The following is a 15,826-nucleotide window of genomic DNA, read 5'->3' on the forward strand; positions in this document are numbered from 1 at the left end:
ATCATTCTGACAAACTTCACATTTACTCTGATCTTCTTATATACTGGATCTCATCAAACAAACACTTTAAGTAGTCTATTTAGCCAAGTGGGTTGTTTAACACCTTCATTCTGAGCAATGCCAATTTATAGCCTGCAGGCTGTAAACTAGTCACTGAATGTCACCAGACTCACACTGGTTGGTCTTGCAAATTGGCCCAGACCACGTGCCTTGTTCTCTTTCACTCTCAAGTTGTAAATCCTTATAAGAACACTTATATTCTCCTTGGTCTTCTGGCTATACTCTACGTATAGAGGTAAAGAGATTGTAGTCTCCTTCAATCTTCACCCTCCTGTGGTCATTGAACCATTTTCTTCTCAACACCTTCACAAACCCCTTTTCTCTTGGTCTCCCTCTGTCTCTTTTTTGCTTCTCAAGCCTCTCTAGCACCTCCTCCTGCGTTTGCCTGTCGGAAACATATGTGAATATACTCCCATGTTAAATATTTAACATACACCTTCATTTTGTCCTCCAAAGGGGATAGATTCTCTCGTAATTTACTCGAGCGATACCCAATTTAGACCTGTGTGTTGGCAGATTTTAACAATGCGGTTTTTCAGGACGCTGTTAATTTTCGCAGATGTCTTGGTTTTGAGGAGATGATAAACCGCTCCTACACGTTGTCGAATTCCCGATTTCTGTAGAATCAAATCTACAATTTTATCCACAAACTCTCTCCCATTATCTGTAAATATGTGATCTGGAAGTCCCCATCGGCTTATGACCTCCCAAAATAAGAACTTGGCAACCGACTGAGCATCCTTCTGCTTGGTAGGATAAACCTCAGGCCTTTGCAAAAAATTGTCTACACCTACTACCATGTATCTCTCTTACCTCCAATTGATTTTATCCTATCAACAAAGTCCCTTACTAGATCACACATATAATCTTTTGGAGTCCGAATATAACCAGGAGGGATTATCACCCCTCTACTACCATCGTTTTTCAGACAGATTGTACATTTACCTATAACATGATCAATTTGTTTGAGCAAATATGGTGCCCAAACCCTGGTCCTTTGGATTTTTCTTCTCTTAACCTCCCCCCTTGCAACATGGGCCTGCCCATTTGCTTCCTGACACCATCATGTGGTACCTCATTTTCTGGGGTTGGCAAATGTTCAACAGAATTCACTGCTGTGTTCCTTGTTAAAATGACACTCTCCTATTCCTATAGCCCATGATATTCTACAAATGTATCCTGACCCTCCTTTACCATGTTTTTATTGAATATCTTATTATTTTACCCTTACATTCTGACTGGGGAGCTTCTGTTTGAAACATAAAAGCTCACCCAAATAGTAAACCGGTTTAGCCAGCTGCTTAGTGAGCTGCAGTTCACCTTGGAGACCTTGTATCAAAAAACCTGCAGCATCTATGTGGTCTAATTTTAAATGACAGTTCATGCCTATCACACCCTGATCTTCAGTTTATCCCTCCTGAGTGCAGCTCAGCTACCCCTTGCTTTATTCATTTATCCAATTTGTTATATTTTACTCCTTCTGTATATTTTACAACCTTACATTTTTACTGATTTATTGTGTTATATTTTCCTTTTTACTATTAGTATTTTAGTTCCCTTCAGTATCTTAGTATGATCTGGGCCTGTAAGAACTTTTTTAATTCATATTTCTTCTTTCAATTTCCACTCTACTTAATTAGGTATATGATCTGTGAGGTGTCTCTATGTTTTTTCCTGTATGTAAAACCGAACAATTCCTAGGATTCAGCACTAAGGGGAACACTGCAGAAGGTTGCACACAAATTTAACACTGTGAAGTTCATAGCTTTTGGAGGAACCTGAGCCACCAAGGCATGCGGATCTGGTACATCTGCTGGAAAGTCAGCCACCACTTTATTCACCGCTCGTGAACCGTGCACAAAATGATAAGAGTCGTCTGGTTTCTTTACAGGCGGCAGTGTGTTGCCCTGGGAATTTTGAGTTATCTTCACGACATTTGCTTGTAGCAGCCCTTTACTTTGTGATGAAATCCCCTTGGATCGCTTCCTCCTTTAGTGAATACTGGTTCTTCCATGGAGGTCAGGCTCCGGTCTTGGTTGATTTCATGAGTCCAATGTCAGTGGTGTGTTGTAACCACAAACATTCTGGAACCTGTCGCAACATTTTCTTCTTTCGGGCGACCCGCATCTGACTTGACATTGAACATTGATTTGTGTGTCAGTTGTACTGTCTGTGATTGTCTCAGTCCTTGGGTGGAGATCATAAGTATTATGAACCTCTGGTCTTTACTTTCCCAAATGGCAGCCTTTTCTTTTTGTTTGAATGGTGACTTACCCCTTCATCTGACCCCGATTGAGCCGCACACCTAAAGTACCTGATTCCTCCGCAAGCTTCTCCTTCTTTTCTTTAGATGTCTTTAGCTTTTCTATCCCTAGTTTTCAAACAACTCTACAATACCTAGCTCTATCTGCCTCTTCGCTTATGAACAAATGTATCTCTAGATTGAATGGGACTCCTGTTGACAGGGTTCCCAGTTATAGATATCTGAATATCTGGATAAATAATAAGCTATCTTTTAAAATGTATATTCCTGAACCAACTAAAAACTCAAGAGTAAATGATCCCCTATTTACTATAACCGATCTTGTTACTTTTGAAATGTAGAAACCCAACTTATTCAGGCTACCTTTTTTATCTGCTCTAGATTATGCTGATGTCATCTACATGCATGCTGCTCTCCCCCCTTTGAAACCCCTTGAGGCAGGGTATCACACTTTGTTTATTACAGGCGATGGGTTTAGAATTCATTGTCTCCTTCATGTCAAAGTTGGATGACCATCTTTATCCGTAAGGAGGGAACAGTACTGCATCATCTTAGTTAAAGGCCCTGCTGCATGTTTTATCTGCCTATCACACCAATTTTATTTCATTTAGAAATGTAATTTTCACCCTTGTTTACTAAAGTCCTTAATTTTAGACATTCCCACTATACGAATTGTATTGGGGAAGAGTGCTTCTCAAGCCAGTGCTCCTCAGAAGCGGAATGGTTTATAGTCGGCTCTTGAGCTAAACCATCTTATCTCTTTGGATATTTCCAAATTGTCTGTTGTATATATATATTCATGTCGGTTGTGCTCAGGGCGTCTTTGGAAAAGAGAGCTTGTTCTCAAGTGACCTTCCCTGAAAAGAATAGAGGATTCATTTATTCATTAAAGGTTTCATTCACCGGCCAGGGTTGATCAATTTATAGCCACGCTTATGCCATTTCTTTGATATTTCTGCAATCTCTTTAACGAGGAAGTTGCTTTTCTGTACCACGCCAACAGGGGTAGTTGCTGTTAAAATTCCAGAGCCCACCTTTGGCATTGTGTGAGTATTTTTTTTCACTTTCTTTTCCATAAACTTTTAGATACTGTAAAAATATCATTTTCTCCATCCAAAGAACTCACGTTAATCACATCAAATCAATTAGAAATGTGTTTTCAGGACACCATGTCACTATAACCACTTTCCAAGAAACAATAGAGTAAATTTGCCAACCTCAGAGAAAGGCCGTAATGTATCGCCCTAAAAAATTTAAACTTTTCTGGACCCGACTGTCTGTGAGGATACAAGAAAAAGTCCAACAGCTCCCTCTGAGAACCGACAAACTATGTCTGATGTCTGCGCCAATCTCCTTACTGTTTATGTCCTTCTGCAACTATAAACCAATTCTGACATCAGATACTAAATCATCCAAGATTAAATCAAATCCTATACTCAGATAATACATCCCTATCAACAACCGATGCTCTATTATAGCTGATCAGTTAATTGCCAAGCTGTACTTGTAATGTTTCCTTAATTCTGACTCCCCATGTATGTGCAATAACACTTTGTGTGCATGTACATGTTGTAGCCTTACCGTATGTGAGTGTATGCGCGTGTGTGTTTGCGTGGGATTGTGTTTGTATGTGTGTTTCTGTCTTCTTAGGGTTATCTCAAGGGGGTGTATCCGTGTGTGTGTCCTCAAAGGGTTTGTGAATAAAATCGCACTAGCCTGACAGGTTTAGATGTAACGGGTGTCCGGTGACTCTTGTCCATCCCCCGACCTTAGATGTTATTCCTTTCTCTCTGGGACTCTCGCGTCCCCGATGTACAGAAAGAAGCGGGAGAAAAATGAAGACTATTATTTCTTCCATACTAAGCGCAAGCCAAAAATGTCACTTCTTTCTCATCACCCAAATAATATATACATTACACAGGTTTAGCTTGACATCATTATCATGTCATTAATGCAGCTCCAGTTTATTTCAACTCATTAAAGTTTTTAACAGTTATATTGGTTATCTGTATCTTAAGTGTGGGAGGGGGAGCACCTACACCCTTGCAGCGGTGCTGTCTCTGTGTCCGCGCGTTCACACCCCAGCTGCTCAGCCCCCCTTCTCTGCCTCTCTCTCTCTCTCTGCTCCACGGACACGCGCACTCTAAACTCATCTCAACCGCAGAGAGCCTAAAGAGATCTGGGTCGGCTCATTGTCCGTTATAAATTCCCATATTATCTGCCAACAGTCACACAGGCATTTCAGATCAAAAACCCTGCCTTAAATGAAAAATATTGCTAGACTCCCGACCACTATCGTCATTTATTAATTTCAATTTAATTCATTTGCTCTGAGGTGGTGTCTTTAGAGCAAACTCAATGTGTATGATTTGGTTGTACTCCCTGTACGAAATTATCCAAGCTCTACTACATATATGTCTAACTACACGGTTTTTGGATAACCCCAAATTCCCCAATATATTTAAATACTCAATCCTGTCAGTACTGTGGTTTGGTGTTTGTCACGCTACTCCAATCATGCATTTTTAGCTGTCTCCTGTCTTCAGATCTTTAAAAATGTATATGTTCAAATTTTGCGTCAAATTCTTGTACCGGTACTTTTGGTTTTAAAATATTGCTTGCTCCATTCAATCAACTTTACTTTACTTTACCTCATGACTTCCCACGACTTCCCACTCTACTATGTGTGGGCTACAGTGCATAAAGGCCAATTTCATACTTTGACCAGCTACACCGGTCAACCAAATAACCAACTATCCGTACGTCCACAAATGCCTACTTAGCGTGCTCATTGAACTTCTCCACCGTGAAACAAATCAAGCATCATCCCCAGGTAATTACTCATTCCCTGCTTGATAACGACAAAGAACACCCCATTGGGTTCCTCTGATCCACACACAACAAGGATGCCTTTAGTCACACAAATCATGTCTGTGTGTTTCAATCTTATATTCGACTCGCTATACTTTTTTCACCGGCTTTCTTCATCTTCTCTCTGCGTAATATCCCCTCAGCTTTTCCTTATTGCTTCTACGCTTTCTTTTTAATGTGATCAATAGTGCTATTTATGCATATAACTAATAACTTTATTAATAGGTATCTCTTTCCCAAGTCCTCCTTTTCTTTCTTAAACAGCCAATTTGTACCAATTAATATTTCCTCTATATGAAATCCTTTATCTTTCACAGCTGTTCATCTCTGTTCTCATGTGACAGTGACGAGACTCAACTGTCACCTCTTAGTTGCAGGGTAAAGGTACATTCCCCTTAATCACATCCCATCACTGACAAGTTAGATGGAACATCCCTCCTTAATACATTCCCATAATTTATTTATCCATTATCATATCTGTTATATATCACGTTATCAATTACAATACTTATGCATTGTATATGATATATCCTAATAATGCGCATTTATATAGATTACTTATAATTAATTCCATGGACAAACAATCAGCTTTCACATCAACTGTTGGCTGAATCTCAACCCCCACACGCAGCTTCGGAGGACACAATAAGCACGATCAACACTGAACACTTAACACAACCGGGCCGGCCCCCCTTTTTTCTTCTACTCACAAACACAAACACTTATTCAGCTAAATTTCATCAGAGCTCGTTCACATGACACCTACTGCAACTTGGTTTGTTGGACTCAGAGTACGGTAAACCGTCTCTAACAGCCCACCAAGTGCCACCCCACATTATTATTTTAAAGTCCATGAGCGTCCCGTGGACTCGCCGAATTTTCTATTGGCACAACCCTAAGTTTGGTTTGACATAACATTTCTCTCTCATTCTAACTTTTCTTCGTGGTCTTCATCACTTTTCTTTTCTACCTGGCCAGGCTTTTCATACTCTTTTCTACTCTTTTCTACTCTTTGAGACTGAACCACGCAGAACAACGACTAATGCCTCGCAAGTCCGATAGTATAAGCTAAACGCCCTGCCTGTTACATATCTTCAGTTCTATCACTTCTGCCACAGCAGTTTCTCTTCTTATCTTCTTTTATTCCTTAGTTTCTTCTTCACTTCTCTATTTGAGACAACTTTAGCGCGTAGGAAATAATGACCTATCTCACGCATGTCTTAGGACAATACAAGCTTAGCGTCATACTTTCTACTGCCGGCACCGTATTTCTAATTAATTCATAAATCTCTACCGCATGAGTTTCTCTTTCCCTTAATTTAGAAAATCATCGACATCATCAACGGTGATTACATTGTGCCAAAAGTATCTAGAGTTAGCTCGACGAATAGGTGAGGCTCTTCATGATCTAACTTCCAGCGTCACACACCTTGGTAATCACTTGGACCAGGTATGCACTTAACTTTCAGCTGCCACTTCTGTAGCTAGTCCCTCTCCACCACATGCTGCACCACCACTTGCTCCGGTGGATTTCCCCCCTCCGTCCTCTCGTGAACCATTTATCCCCATACCAGCTAGATATTCTGGTGAGTTAGGTCAGTGTGGACAATTTTTAGTGCTCTTTAGTTTTTGATCCGCAGCCCAACACATGTCACTGATAAAGCTAAGTTCACTTTTGTTGAGAGTTTGTTGGGGGATAGGGCATCCCAGTGGGCGGTAGCTGCCTCTAATTCACAGGCCCCTTTTTGTTACTCGTTCCCTTAGTTTTCTGCTGAACAACTTTTTTTGACCAACCAGTGCAGGGAAAAGAGGCCTCTAAGTGGATGTTCTTGATTAAGCAGGGGGGAAATCCCATAGTTGATTTTGCAGTGAGCTTCAGGATACTGGCAGCTGAGACTGGGTGGGATGAGGCTGCACTCCAGGGGGTGTTTTCATGGGGGTTGGCGGAGAACATCCAAGGCAAGCTAGCCATCCGTGATGACTTCATAAGCCATTAGGCTGGACAACAGACTTAGGGAGAGGGCCCTTAGATCCCCTTCTGTTGTCCCTCAGCTCAGACCATTCTTGTTTGTGCCTCCCTACCCAACTGCTACGCCTTCTTCCTTCGTCTCACCTGCTGCGGAGCCTATGCAGCTTGGACGAATGCATCTCTTCTAAGCCGAGTGCCTGCGCTGAATCAAGGATGGAATCTGTCTATACTGTGGAGAGTACAGCCATGTTGTTGCAATGTTTCCTGTCCGACCACGACAGGGGGGGTGCTGATGAGCCAAACAACCACATCTACTACTTCCCGCTCATATTCAACTCTAGGGCATCCTCTCCTGGCCGCTACAGATTCTGTCTCTTCAGGTGCTCACTGACTTGGGTTCCGACAACAACTTTATTGACACTGACACAGCTGACCAGGCTCACATCCCCACACTCCCTCTCCCTGCACCTAAAGAGGTTTTTGCTCTGGCTGGCTGACTCCTAGCCCAAGTCACTCACCGCACTGTGATTTAGGTGATGTTTTCAGCAAGGACCAGGCACACTTACTACCACCCTACCGACCTTGTGACTGAGTCATTAACTTACTTCCTGGTGCCACGCTCCCTTTTAGTACCCTTTACAATCTTACCCGTCCAGAACGGGACCCCATGGAATTATACATCCGTAACTCTCTCGCTGCAGGCCTAATCTCATCGCCCTCCTCACCTGTGGTGGCGGGTTCCTTTTTTGTGGGGAAGAGGGATGGATCACCCAGACCCTGTATCGACTACAGAGGGATAAATGATATAACTGTCAAGAACAAGTACCCATTACCACTTATTGACTCTGCTTTTGTCCCCTTTCCCCAAGCAGCCATTTTCTCCAAGCTTGATTTACAAAAATGCATACCACCTAGTACACATTCGAGGGAATGTTGAGTGGAAGACGGCTTTTGATACACCCCTTGGCCATTTTGAGTTTTTAGTTATGCCTTTTGGTCTCACCAACACTCCAGCACTGTTTCAAGTGCTGGTGAATGATGTTCTCTGTGATATGTTGAATCGTTCTGTGTTTTATTTAGACAATATTCTTTTTTTTTCCCCAAAACCTCGAGGAACACATTTAAAATGTCTGGACGGTGCTACGAAGACAGTTAGTGCACAAACTGTTTGTCAAGGCAGAGAAATTCCTCTTCCACTCAACATCTGTGGAGTTCCTAGGATTTTTTTTATCTTTTTATCGGGGTGGACCCCTCCAAGGTGTAGGCGGTGACAGACTGGCCAGCTCCGGAGAGCCGGAAACAACTCCAACATTCTGTTGTCTCTAAATATGAACTGTGTATATATATATATATTGACACGGGTCTTGAACCCCGGTCGTCTGCATGCAACACAGCAGCAGTTCCACTGCTCTGATCGCAGTCGTCGTTGATTGTAATCAAACATTAATGGAATTTCAATTTCCTCCACTTCTTCGCCGACGAAGAAGGCAAACACCGCAAGCTCAGCCAAGTCACGTCACGTCTACGTGAAGAGAGAGTGTCCGACTTCATAGCAGCGTTTGTAGCCCCGCCCCTGCTGTCGCCAGCAGATCTCGCTGATGCAGCCAGGCAGCAGGAGGTCAACTTGAACGCGCCTATATGCAAATTAGAGGCGTTCGCACCTCCGGGAGCTCCGCTGACGTCATGGTTCGTTTCCGACAATTTTCGGCACAGACAAACGCCACGTTCACAGCCTGTAAATTGTCGTTAACTGCCGAAAATTAGGGAGATTTCCGGGCGTTTACAGGGCCGAAAATCCCACTTTTCATGCAGTGAAAGTACTAATACTTAGTATATCTTGATCCAAGTACAGAATAAGGTCAAGTCATTGACTTGTGCTTACATTTAATTTAGCAGAATAAAAATGTTTTTCACTACACATATTTGCTTTGAGGTATTACCCGTTATACACTTACATGTTCAAGATCATATAGTGCTGGAGTTTAAACGTTTACAGTAAATAGTATGTGTGCTCAATTGCATTATCTTTATGTACCTTAAAAACATACACAAATACAGAGAAACATTTGACTTGACTTTATTGATCAAGTTCTAGTCCCTTTCATAAGGGTTTGGCAATGGTGTTATGTACACAGCATCATCTGTTTCAACAATAACACATTTTGTTTTAATCATGTTGGGCCAGACAGCATTCACAGTTTCAGTTCTTTTAATATATGAAAGTACTTTGTACATTGATCTGTGAATCTTTACATACAGGCCTGTCTGATTTAGCAAGTACCTCAACTAAAACACAACATAGTTTGGCACATGAACAAAATACAGAAATTTGATGTGAACAGATTTGTTTAAAAATAACCAAGTCATTAATTAAACAAAATGTACCATCTTTCAAGCATACAGCACTGTTGTATCTCTTCTTCAGTCTGTCACAGTTTTGACTGTGATACAGAACTCCAATCAACCAAAAAACGGTTGTAAGACCAGAAGCAGTTGCTTAGATTTCCACACAACTTTGCAATGGCAAGCCTATATGACATTTTAATGCTTTTTTGCACCGGGGGATGACCAAAACCTCTGACACTTTCATTTAGTATTTCACAATTTTCTGTTTTTCTTTTACTAAAGTAAAGTTCTTCAACAAAAGATTGAACCTTTTCATGTTCTGGGTGGATAGTGTTCTTGGCCCTTTCTGGCAATTCTCTCCAGAACAGAAATGTTCTTACTATTTGTGAGGGGACATACTGTGTTCCATGAAAATACTTCATGAGAGTGCCCATATTGGATTCAAATGAAAAGGTTGATGTAGCCCATAATGGCCCCCAGTGTTTGACACTTTGAGCAGTGTGGGTTAGCAAGTGCATATTAAAGGTCATGTTGTTCTTTCCATACAGTCTTTGGAACACAACGACAAATTTCTTTAGAGCTAGCTCTGCTATCAGGATGCTTTCAGTCTTTATGGTATCCTGCAATAATGTATATATGCCAAACACCAGTAGGAACAAATGGTTCCAAAATCTTGCAGCGAGTATGCCTTTCAATACAGGTAGAGAATAGAAAAGGAGAAATGCTCGCCACTCTGAAGCGTTCCAGAACTTCCTTTCAGTCAGTGACCTTGGTGTGCTAGTAATCTCAACAGGTGGTTTGATTTTTACAAGTCGCCTATCAACTTCATCAATCTCTTTACCTATGTACCAGGGGGAATCAGTGTTTGTTGTATCAAACCACAGTGTAGACAGTTGCCGAGTGACTCCAAGGCACACATTGTGTTGATATTCAGGAATGAAGCCATTTATCATTTGGAAGTGTTGAAGCTGCATTAAAGGAGATGGCCCTTTGACTCCATACACTGGCTCATCAGTTGTACCTGACATTGCATGACTGAAATTATCCCACTCATTTCTAAGTGGGGGTTCAGGTTGTTTGTATGTATATGATTTACCACCTCTGTGCAAGCAGAAATCACAGCCATAAAAACCATTGAACTGTTTAGTGTTGCGAAGCAATGGACGAGCCACAGAATCAAAACTACAAATCAGCACAAATACTTTGGAAACATGACCGTGTCCTTGTCTGTCTTGCCAGTCAATACCTTCAGTCTCCAATAATGAAGCTTCTTTCACAAATGGTGTCAGCAATGTAAACATGGATGGTTTAGTTGGCCCAAACCACAATGCTGACATCAAAATGTGCCTTTTTCTCATTTCTGGTTCCAGTTCAATTATCTGGCACTGAATCGGCCAAATGCTGCATTTTGAGCTTTTAAACACTGGTGCACCATCACAATTCCAAATCAGAGTCAAATCATCTTTTCCAAGAACTCCACTGTCACACAATTTTTGATACTCTCCACCAGACTGTATGTCAGTTAAAACACCAGAGGATCTACTTTTTTCAGTAAGACTGACATCATGTTCCTGCAGAAGTTGTTTAATCTGTGCATGAAGTGGAATTACAAGAAAGTAGAAGCCCTTTTTAAAACTTGTGTTGGCATCAAATACTGTGTTGCAAAAGGTACAATGAGAAGGACAGTCTGCACTAATGCCAAGGTATGCTAAACATTTTTCACAATAAAAGTGAACTTCAGACTGTGATGAACCTCCAAATTCTTTGTGGAAAAGGTAATGTGAGGGTGGAATTAGACCTGGAAACATCAGGTTGAACAGTTCCAGTAAATGAGTAAGTGCTTTGCCCGTTAAATTGTTCCGCAGCACATAAGACATCAGCATCAATACACTTTCTCGCTTTGAAACAGGTGCACCAGGATACAGGGGCTTGTCACCATCTGCTTGGCTTTCACTGTTCTATAGATATAGGAACAAAGATAGAAAAAGCATGTTTAAAGTGAGAATGAGTAGCAATTGGTTCATAGCCTAGAAAGTAACTTTCCTAAGGGTTATACTAGAAATTGTAATTTACTAATGATACTTGAAACGTTTAACCCATTTAGACTTATAACCCAGGCTGCCTCACTATGTGCTTCCTCAACTCCACATCATGCAATTATATTGTAACATTGTTAGGCAACAAACTGCAGCTTCCCCAGGTGATCTAGGCACAGTAGAAATATATCTGCTGACTGGATGGGAACAACAGCTACAGTTAGCACATACAGTATATGTATAACTATAATGTAGAATTGCCTCAAAATGCTCTAATTTTATGTAGTGAGCTTACAGTAACTACTAGCAATGTGTTCTTGAACCACTGTCTACATACCACTGTAAATTCAGGTGTCTTTTCTCGAGTACTATTCCCCTCCATCACATCTTCATCGTCAGCATGGTTTTCACCTTCATTACTGGCAGCATCAATCAAGTCCTCTTCAGAATGTGACAGGGCTTCCTCATTCTACAGGTTGACAAGGGAAAATATTACTTGAGGTAATTAATTAAAAGAGTAGACATTTATATAAAGAAAAAACATATATGAACTACCACATGGAATGCATTTACCTCTGAAATGTCCACATCCGAGTGGCTTGTGGTAGGGTTCTCAGTGTTGTTGAGTTCATCATCTTCATCTTCACTGTTGGAAGTGTTACTCCGGTGCTCTTCTGTGTTGATTTGGTTATCTTTATTTTCATTCTACATGTGAACAAAGGCAAGAGAATGAAAAATGTAGTTGATAAATCAATGATTGAAATAGTGCAGGTGGTTTGCTCTAGCTTGTCTTTCATCTACACTGGGCTAGAGGATAGGTCAAAATGTACCACAATTAAGCTAAACTGTCCGTTAGGTGGTATGAATGCACTCAACTATTACAGCAAACCTCCAACTACATGTTCTGTAGGATGTGTGCACTGTTGACACTTTGGTGAGGGTGTCACTGGAAGCCCTCTGATGAGTATTACTATAGCCCATTTACACAGAGACCCCACGTCAGCGCTGCACTGAAGGCTCGCCAATAACCCACTTTCTGTCAATTTAATGTTGTTTACACAGAACCAAGCAGCTGGTCTTTAAGCTGCTTCAGTTGGGCATTTTATACAGCGAGCTGGGATTGCGGATTCAAAAGGAGACGTCACTGGTGTTGCGTTTAACAGCATCAACATCACTTTCCTCTGTTATGAAAAATGCCCAACAATCAGACAGTCATTAAATCCATCTAGTATAGAGGTACTTTTGTTGATTTCCGCCAAGCTGAAAATGCCTGATATGTGCCACAATTGTGTGTAAGGTCTTGTGTACAAAAATCTCTAGGTTACTTGTTTACAGTGGATAGTTGTCACACGTGTATGTTGTATGACTGGAAAAAAGATGGTGACGGTGAGTTTTTCAAAGATCAGCCGGCTGCTGTCTGAACCGGACTTTTATTTATTGTTTTTCCTTTTACTTACGGACTCGATACGTAAGTTTTGTTTTTCCTAAACGTTTATGCTATGATGCCCAAAGGCGGGTCGGTGGTGCAACTCGGACCCCCCAGCCTACATCAGTGCTGTTTAAACAGACCAGCAAGGCGCATTGAACCCGCGCTGAACAGGCTGTCTAAAAGGGGCTTATGCTAACAAAGTTGGCCTAGTGTATTCCCCCCACCACAAAACAAAACATGCCAATGATGCTAAAAATTGTATTACAAGTGTACAAGTGTACCTCTTGAATGTCCATATCCAACAGGCTGATTGTGGAAGAGTTCTCATTACTGAGTTCATCTTCACTGCTGGAATTGTTGAGTTCTTCCTCTCCATTGGTCGAAGTGTTACTCATGTGACCATCTGTGTTGATGTCATCATCATGATTGGAATTCTACAGATTAACAAGAGAAAGACAATGAACAACTGAATGAATTGACTCCCTTTATGTCATGTCGAATCACCAAATCATAAACATAGTTGGTATACACTGTCATTTTTAGACAACTTAAAAGTGCTTTAGACCTCAACTGCTTGTATTGTTATGTGAGAAAAATAAACCAATGGTGTGGCATATGACATGTGCTAATGATTATACATATTATATATATATATATATTAGGGGTGGGACGATGCGGGTAACTCACGATTCGATACTGTGACGATATTTGGCCCACGATAATTGTAATATCACGATAAACGATATCTGCAACATTCGATATATTGCAAGAAATTTCATCAACGATACTAGTGCAGTGCCCGTAAGAAAAGTGTATTCCTATAAAAAAAGTGGGAGGTTAAGGAGCTTTTTCATGGATGGCCAAATGAGGCTGTGTTTGAAGGTGGGACGTCAGGGATATTTAGGTTTGTTGTGAAATCTGATATTCCAGGGTATAATTGGCTGTTTTTGACTATTTTTGATTTTGCCATTATATTTCATCTTAAAAGCTATTTACTTGGTGTCATTATTTTCAGCACAACCTCACATGTGTGACTGTACAGTTATTTTTTTTATTTTGACATACTGTATTAACATAATGGACCTAAAATCACAAAAAAAAAACATGAAATCCGAGTAGAAAAAGTTAGATTTTTTTAACCACAAATATGTTTAACAATCAAGTTTTTTTTTTACTTATAATGCAAATATAAATTGTTGTTTATCTAAATGTGTGCATACATTTAAAAAATTTACAAAGTTATATGTAACTATTTACATTTAAATGCAGGCAATGCTCAGGTCTGCCTGTGCTCCTTCCAGCTGAATGAAGAGCTGCACTGCCTGCTACACATTCAGCTTCTCCTCATTAAACAAAAAAACGATACCACTACTCACTAAACACACTACACCAAACACTACATAACACACTAACTACACACTCCAAACACGCTAAATGTCACAAATCTCTCAACTCTCACACACACCGACCGTCGTTGCATGTCAATCATCCGCCTAGGTCCCTCCCACAACTTCCTGTTCCTCAACAACCAAACTTGCTGCTTGGACACTTTCGTGACAAAAGCCCATTTTTACCGTTTCTTCCTTCACCAGAAACAAAGCAAACGTGACGGCGATGTTCGCGAAAAAGCGTGGCGGACAATATTTACCCTAGGTCCGGTTTTGGACGTGCCAAAGCTTCCAGTCCGTCGCCTCGGGAGGTGGGCCGTGTAGCTAGCGTCTAGCGGCTATCTAGCGGCTAGCTACACACGAACATCCACAGATTCCGATTCCACTTTGTTGTCCGCACGTCTCCGGATCTCCTCAGACCCGAACAGACTCGGTCCGGACTCGTTTAATCTCATTAATCCACAACAGTCAGTTTAGATGCACAGAACAGAACAGAACAGGACCGAACCGCCGGCAAAATCCCGGTCCAGCTCGCGCCGCTGCAGGTATAAATCTGCTTGTTTCTTAAGGTGGGGGGTCGCGGTGGGCTCTGCAGTGATTGGCTCTGATGCGCACGTGACTGTAGTGGCTCCGGTGGACAATGCTCGTGGAATTTGTAAAGCATTTATGAAATAATTTATTCACGGTATCATTGCAGTCCAAACAAATGCGAAATATCACACCATTGAACCACGCAGCAGCCATGTTGAAACTCTCAGGTCAGTCTGATCCTGATCCGCAGAGATATTTGAGGAACACACACACACACACACACACAGACAGACAGAGGTTACTGTATTTATAGATAGATATCACAATATGTGACTGAAAAAGAAAAACGTCTTATGCATCTATTGCATTTATTTTATTTAATTTTTTTATAAATGTAATATGCCTTGATGTGTCCAGGTTGACCCATAGCACGCTTATGTTCCCACTTCCCAGGTACTGGATGGGTGAACATAACTCTGCACATAATTGGTTGCATACTGAAATGTGCCCAATATTTCATTACATTTTATGTTATTCTTATCTTGTTTAGCTATTGTTAAACTAAAATGGGCCCAAGTTTACATAAAACAAGCTGCTACTGACTTTTCAGTATCAGAAAGCACTGTTGTTAATGTTCATGCACTTTATTGGTCCAGGCAGCTCAGGGTTCTCTCCAGACGGTGGAACAGCGTGGAACATTTTCAGTGTTAGCTGCTTTATAGCGGGTGTTAGTGGGCTGCCGCGGTCTTCTCGTTAAAAAAAAAAAGCGCCCCCCGGCTGACGGTGACGAGCGTCCGTTCATCCGTCGGTCCCCCGGCTGACGCGAGTAGCCGGGGGACGGACGGACGAACGCTCCCCCCTCCCCGGCTGACGGCAATAACGACTGCACCAGTGTTCTCCCGTCATCTGTCTCGTAAAAGCCAAAGTGGGTTC

General features: G+C 41.4%; 1 protein-coding gene across 1 annotated transcript; it reads right to left on the minus strand.

Annotated features, from left to right (window-relative positions):
- Positions 1–9,224: 9,224 nt before the first annotated feature.
- On the minus strand, positions 9,225–13,706 carry LOC115583769 (uncharacterized). The gene is made up of 4 exons (XM_030420947.1): positions 13,256–13,706; positions 12,119–12,250; positions 11,883–12,014; positions 9,225–11,467 (listed from the first exon to the last, which is right to left on the minus strand). Exons 1-4 carry the CDS (start codon positions 13,367–13,369, stop codon positions 9,593–9,595), a joined length of 2,253 nt encoding a protein of 750 aa, XP_030276807.1. The 5' UTR covers positions 13,370–13,706; the 3' UTR covers positions 9,225–9,592.
- Positions 13,707–15,826: the final 2,120 nt, after the last annotated feature.

This window comes from Sparus aurata, chromosome 6 (assembly GCF_900880675.1).
Source record: "Sparus aurata chromosome 6, fSpaAur1.1, whole genome shotgun sequence".
In the NCBI taxonomy this organism is placed as follows: domain Eukaryota; kingdom Metazoa; phylum Chordata; class Actinopteri; order Spariformes; family Sparidae; genus Sparus; species Sparus aurata.

Bases quoted from the DNA above. Each gene is read 5' to 3' on its own strand.
- LOC115583769 (XM_030420947.1), bottom strand. From the start codon at position 13,369: ATGAGTAACACTTCGACCAATGGAGAGGAAGAACTCAACAATTCCAGC. The intron at 12,251-13,255 runs GTACACTTGTAC...GTTCACATGTAG, and splicing joins TGGATATGGACATTCAAGAG to AATGAAAATAAAGATAACCA. The intron at 12,015-12,118 runs GTAAATGCATTC...GTCAACCTGTAG, and splicing joins CGGATGTGGACATTTCAGAG to AATGAGGAAGCCCTGTCACA.